The 7,168-nt window shown below is 34.1% G+C and overlaps 1 protein-coding gene across 1 annotated transcript in view; it reads left to right on the top strand.

Moving 5' to 3' along the window:
- LOC106466918 (WD repeat and FYVE domain-containing protein 3-like) overlaps window positions 1-7,168 on the top strand; it is a gene marked incomplete at its 5' end in the record, with an annotated part of 23,954 nt that overhangs the window by 11,728 nt on the left and 5,058 nt on the right. The window contains 2 exons of the mRNA XM_022394993.1: window positions 1,193-1,284; window positions 4,044-4,256. Of these exons, the coding sequence (XP_022250701.1) occupies window positions 1,193-1,284; window positions 4,044-4,256 (305 nt within the window). The remainder of the gene's footprint in view (window positions 1-1,192; window positions 1,285-4,043; window positions 4,257-7,168) is intronic.

Here is a 7,168-nt window from a genome sequence, read left to right as displayed (position 1 = left end):
TGATTAGTGGAGTACTTATTTCTGGTTTGTGTTGTGTGGTGTGATTAGTGAAGTACTTATTTCTGGTTTGTGTTGTGTGGTGTGATTAGTGAAGTACTCATTTCTGGTTTGTGTTGTGTGGTGTGATTAGTGAAGTACTCATTTCTGGTTTGTGTTGTGTGGTGTGATTAGTGAAGTACTCATTTCTGGTTTGTGTTGTGTGGTGTGATTAGTGAAGTACTCATTTCTGGTTTGTGTTGTGTGGTGTGATTAGTGAAGTACTCATTTCTGGTTTGTGTTGTGTGGTGTGATTAGTGAAGTACTAATTTCTGGTTTGTGTTCTGTGGTGTGGTTAGTGAATTATTTATGCCTGGTAATTTTTTTGTATGATTAGTGATTTCTCTTATGTTTTACTGTGTAATTTGTTATCACTGGTTTCTGGTATGTATATTTACTATATTCATGGTTAGTGGATTACAGGTTTCTGGTATGTTTTGTGTGTCTCATTAATGGATTACTAGTATTTCTGGTATGTTTTATGTCTGATTAATAGTCAGACATAAAACATACCAGAAATACTAGTAATCCATTAATCAGACATAAAACATACCAGAAATATTAGTAAACCATCAATCAGACACATAAAACATACCAGAAATACTAGTAATCTATTAATCAGACATAAAACATACCAGAAATACTAGTAATCCAATGGATTACTAGTATTTCTGGTATGTTTTATGTGTCTGATTGATGGATTATTAGTATTTCTGGTATGTTTTATGTCTGATTGATGGATTACTAGTATTTCTGGTATGTTTTATGTCTGATTGATGGATTACTAGTATTTCTGGTATGTTTTATGTTTGATTAAAGGATCACTAGTATGTTTTGTGTGTCTGATTAATGGATTACTAATATTTCTGGTATGTTTTGTGTGTCTGATTAATGGATTACTAGTATTTATGAGATGTTTTATGTCTGATTAATGGATTACTAGCACTTCTGGTATGTTTTCTGAATTTAAATTGCAAGAAAATCACTCGTACATGGAAAAATAATGTGAAATTGATTTATTTACTTATTCTAGTGTCTTACCTGATAATTTACAGAAAGACATTACTTACGTAGCTTATATTTGTGAAATAATCAGAAACCTAAGTAAAAATCTTGTTAAAGTGACTTATTTAAATTACTCTCAATATCACTACAGGCTACAAACAAAATGGTATACAACTTGATGATGTTATCCTGCCACCTTGGGCAAAAGGAGATTCCCGGGAATTCATCAGAGTACATAGACAGGTAGGATTACAATATTCTTTTGATTTTTCCCTTGAAAACCTTTAAGTTTACATTTTTATGGAGATTTTATTAAGAACATATCCTGCTAGGACAATAGTAAATAGCCTCTCATACTTGCAATGCTCTGAGATTTTCTCAAAACCTGTAGAAAATGTTTTGTTTTGTAAGAAAGTTCGTATACTCATTTTGTGTATACTTTAGAAGCAGTCATCAGCCCTCATGCACATTAAAATGTTTTCTTAATATGACTGCATATCTCTTATGATGACCAAATATTTCAGTATAATAAAACCACAGAAAGATGAAAAAATCGGCTTTTGTTTGGACACGCTTTTATTTTTTTGCATGATAGTGAATGTCCAAGTATAGTTCATGTTTTGATAAAGATAACAAAAAGAAATAACCGTGTTTTGATGTTTCCCAATTAATTTTCCCTAAGCACTGCCTCTGTTTTTTTGTTTTGAGGTTTAAATAGTAAAACAGTGAATGTAAAGCAAAATGTTTGTCTGTCAGCTCTTCATATGAAAGGGGTTCTGATAAGAGGGAAAAAGAAGTAAGTTACTATTTCATCTACAAGACAAGTATTTTTGAATTTCACCTTGAAAGATATTTATTACTGTCAAATTCTGATTATAAGTTGCTCTGAAATGCACAAGACAACTTGTTTTCTGGAAGTATCTGCTCAAAGAAATGCTACTCCATCTGTAAACTATGTTATGAGCCAGCTATATAGCATAGTAGTAAAAAAAAAACAAAACTATCGAGTCTAGACCCGTGTTATGTCTGTGTGTAGTAACTGAGAAACCTTCCATAATATTAACCTCTATATTGAGGCTTCTTTGAGATCTTGAGGTAATTTGATGGTACTATACAACACAAACCATGATGCATTATGTCTGAATGTAGTAATTGAACAAATTTACATAATATTAACTTTTGTTCTGAGGCTTCTTTGTGATCTTGAGGTAATCTGTTGGTACTGTACGACACGAACCATGATGCATTATGTCTGAATGTAGTAATGGAACAAATTTACATAATATTAACTTTTGTTCTGAGGCTTCTTTGTGATCTTGAGGTAATCTGTTGGTACTGTACGACACGAACCATGGTACAAAAAAAGTATTTAATGTAATTTTAATGTTAATTCTGCCTCTTGTCTCTTATATATTTGAAGTTGAATGGATAAGAAACAAAACGTATAATTCTGCCCATCTACAAATTGGTTGACTCTTTTAAGTGACTGGAAAGTAGAAGTATTTCAACTTATGATGGGATACACTGAGTACAGTCATGTTGTTGAATTAATTGTTCTTCTTTAGAACGTTTCAAGTAAAACGAATAATTTATTTTCAGTTTTGTGTGATATTTGTAATAAGTTATTGTAAATACATACCCTATACAATGTCATGTATGCAAGTTTTAGAATGTTCTTTCTGGTTCTACAATGTCCAATCAGAAGAAGCCTCACATCTATTCATGTTTTAATTAAAATCATGTTTTCTAATTTTGTGGTTAGGGTGCTCAATGCTCAATCTGCGGGTCATGGGTTCAAATCCCGTCACTGAACATGCCCACCCTTTCAGCTGTGGGAGCATTATAATGTGATGATTAATTCCAATTTTTGTTGGTAAAGAGTAGCCCAAGAATTGGCATTGGGTATTGTTGACTAGTTGCCTTCCTTTTAGTCTATTACTTCACAATTAAGGGCAGCTAGCACAGATAGCCTTAGAGTAGCTTTGTGCAAAGTTCAACAAACAAACAAACTTTCTGATCTTGTGTAATTTAATATCATTATTATACTTTATTTTTGCTTATTTTTTTTTTGCTCCCTGGGAAAAAACACTAGCTTAGAAACATCTTCATTTTATTCTAACCAAAATGTAATAATTCAAGTATTTTATTTTCTGTAAGTTTTTTGGAGAAAGAGAAATAATAGTTCAGTCATTAATTTTTTGATTCAGGAACTAAATATAGTTAAATCTTCTTTCTTTGTCGTATGGCCTCCAGAAAAAATATATATGATTTCTTCTTTCTCCATTACCCGATCGCCCCCCAGTGGCACAGTGGTATGTCTGCGGACTTACAACGTTAGAATCCGAGTTTCGATACTCGTGGTGGGCAGAGTACAGATAGCCCAATGCGTAGCTTTGTGCTTAATTACAAACAAACAAGATTACCTGATCAGTAATGTAAGGGCCCGGCATGGCCAGGTGGTTAGGGAGCTCAACTTGCAATCTGTGGGTTGCGGTTCGAATCCCCGTCACACCAAACATGCTCGCCCTTTTAGCTGTGGGAGCATTATAATGTGACGGTCAATCCCACTATTCATTGGTAAAAGAATGGCCAGGTGGTTAGGGAGCTCAACTTGCAATCTGTGGGTCACGGATTTGAATCCTTGTCACACCAAACATGCTCACCCTTTCAGCTGTGGGAGCATTATAATGTGACAGTCAATCCCACTATTTGTTGGTAAAAGAGTAGACCAACAGTTGTCGGTGGGCGGTGATGACTAGCTGCCTTCCCTCTAGTCTTTTCACTGCTAAATTAGGGATGGCTAGCACAGATAGCCCTCATGTAGCTTTGAGCAAAATTCGTAATAAACCATAAACCATGAGTAACGTAAACATTCTTACATATTGATAGTGTTTTAAACTAGTGAGGAACTGGTATAAGCTTACATTATTTATGAGATGTGTATGTGTGGATATTTATTTGACAAAAGCCATGTTTTAATCACAGTATCTATTGCTTTTCAGGCTTTAGAGAGTGACTATGTTAGTGCTCACCTACATGAATGGATTGATTTGATTTTTGGATACAAACAACAAGGGCAGCCAGCAGTGGAAGCTGTGAATGTCTTTCATCACCTTTTCTATGAAGGAAATGTAGACATTTATAGCATTGAGGATCCACTGAAAAAGAATGCCACAATTGGTTTTATTAATAATTTTGGACAGATTCCTAAACAAGTAAATATCATTGTATTACTACATTATCATTTATTTATAACTTAGTGAGATTTTGCTCATTTATTTGCTCAGTTTACATTATATATATATATATATTACATCTATATTATGAGTATTTCTAATTATTTAGTGTAAGTTTTTGTATTATGCTGCTTGTTTCCACATTTAATTTTTTCAGTGATCATTATAACAGCACTGTCTTCCTCAGTGTGTGTGTTTCAGTGTTACTAGAACTTAACTGCCTGATTATAACACCATTGTCTTTCTCAGTGCATGTCTCAGTGTTACTAGAACTTAACTGCCTGATTATAACCAACTGTTTCCCTCAGTGCGTGTTTCAGTGTTACTAGAACTTAACTGCCTGATTATAACCAACTGTTTCCCTCAGTGCGTGTTTCAGTGTTACTAGAACTTAACTGCCTGATTATAACACCACTGTTTCCCTCAGTGCGTGTTTCAGTGTTACTAGAACTTAACTGCCTGATTATAACACCACTGTCTTCCTCACTGTGTTTCAGTGTTACTAGAACTTAACTTCCTGATTATAACACCACTGTCTTCCTCAGTGTGTTTCAGTATTACTAGAACTTAACTGTCTGATTATAACACCACTGCCTTCCTCAGTGTGTTTCAGTGTTACTAGAACTTAAATGTCTGAATTAATGATCTTATTTACTCTCTTTATTATGTCAGTCAGTGTTTTTAATTTGAACACCATGTGCTTTCATTGTTTTAATCCATTATTTATAGTGTTTATACACTTCTAAGGCTTTTTATGTTGGCATGTTATCATTTTTCATGGTCTGTTTATTCCCATCCTAGCTAAAATATATCATCATAGTGTTAATGTCTGTTTTGTTTTTTACTTTAAGATTTCAGTTTGTTTTCTTTAAAAATAAATCCTAAAGGCCATGTGTCAAAACTGCTTCCAGCTAAAGTAGTTACAGCTCAGTATGTCAGTTTGTGTATTGTTATAAAATTAGTGGTCTAATTGTAGTAGAAAATATAGTAATTTTTTCAGGTGTAAAAATTTTTACTAATTCAAGTCAAATCAAGTAGAAACTACCTTTTTGAGGAGATTTTCATGACTTAATTATTGGCAATTGATCTGAAGGGGGTGGGGGATTTAATCAAAATTTTGAAATACATAGAAAGTGAATATAAAACATAAATTGTGTAGTTGGAAATAGTTTTGTAGTTCTAAGGAAAAGTTTCAAAAATTCAAATTTTTTAAAATTACATATTTGTGTAAGAGTTGTTTATTGATTACAATTAAAACCTGGTTGAGGGTTTAGAAGGTACAATTTGTTTTTAAATAAGTTGTTAGGAAATATGAAATTAGTATTTAACCTATCAGTGCCAAGGTAAACTATACTAAGCATTGGGAACCTATTACTTATTTCCTGTGCTAATCTTCATTCAAAACAAAATTTATATCACATATATTACATATTTAGTCTATTGAGTTACAGTTTTTAGGGTAGAAAACTGGACATTGAGTATTTACTCTTAAATTTATTGGCATTCTTGGTGTTCAGGGTCAAAAACTGGACATTAGGTGTTGTTTTAGGGATATTTAAGCAGTGTAAATATGGTAGAGCTTTGACTTTACTGGACTGCTAGTGCATGTTTTTAGAGTTGGATGAAGTTTCAGCTTTGATCCGAAGAACACCTCTGTATAAAAGTCTATCTAGAAACAGGCAGGAGCAGTCCATTAAAACCAAACCTCTACCAGATATTAGGTATTCATTTCATTTCCCGAGTTACTGCCAACTGTGGGTCCAGCTAGGGGTGAAGGAAACAATACAAGGTAGGTTGTATAGGACTATGGGTCTACCTAAGGATAAAGTAAAAGTACAGAGTAGGCTGTATAGGACTATGGGTCTACCTAAGGATAAAGTAACAGTACAGAGTAGGTTGTATAGGACTGTGGGTCTACCAAAGGATAAAGTAACAGTACAGAGTAGGTTGTATAGGACTGTGGGTCTATCTAAGGATAAAGTAACAATACAGAGTAGGTTGTATAGGACTGTGGGTCTAGCTAATGGTGAAGGTAACAGTACAGAGTAGGTTGTATAGGACTGTAGGTCGAGCTAAGGGTGAAGGTAACAGTACAGAGTAGGCTGTATAGGACTGTAGGTCGAGCTAAGGGTGAAGGTAACAGTACAGAGTAGGTTGTATAGGACTGTAGGTCGAGCTAAGGGTGAAGGTAACAGAACAGAGTAGGCTGTATAGGACTGTAGGTCGAGCTAAGGGTGAAGGTAACAGTACAGAGTAGGTTGTATAGGACTGTAGGTCGAGCTAAGGGTGAAGGTAACAGAACAGAGTAGGCTGTATTGGACTGTAGGTCGAGCTAAAGGTGAAGGTAACAGAACAGAGTAGGCTGTATAGGACTGTGGGTCTAGCTAAGGATGAAGGTAACAGTACAGAGTAGGTTGTATAGGAATGTGAGTCTAGATAAGCGTGAAGGTAACAGTACAGAGTAGGCTGTATTGGACTATGGGTCTAGCTAAGGATGAAGGTAACAGTACAGTGTAGGTTGTATAAGACTGTTTTAAAGCATAATAATCTAAAGAGCACTTTCATCTCTATGCTTAAGCATTTGGAACTCTTGACCCTATAACTGATCTGGCACCATGCTGGTGGAGTAACATTGTTTAGTAACAAGAGATGTCATGCTGAACATATGTAGCATGTGAAAAGGTATCATGTGTCAGTAATATAATGTATGCATTATATGTGTTTATTTTTTATTCTACGGTATCTGGTTACATGGAAGTGAAATTCATATAAAGTACATTTCTGTATATTCTACAATCTGAGTATTTTAGTACCTACATATATCCTTATTTGGATCAAGCTCAGTTATAATATATATATATAATATATATATATATATATATATATATATA

Source organism: Limulus polyphemus, unplaced genomic scaffold (genome assembly GCF_000517525.1).
Source record: "Limulus polyphemus unplaced genomic scaffold, Limulus_polyphemus-2.1.2 Scaffold2423, whole genome shotgun sequence".
In the NCBI taxonomy this organism is placed as follows: Eukaryota; Metazoa; Arthropoda; class Merostomata; order Xiphosura; family Limulidae; genus Limulus; species Limulus polyphemus.
Note: the sequence above shows the minus strand (reverse complement) of the source record. Positions and strands in the feature narration are given on the sequence as shown.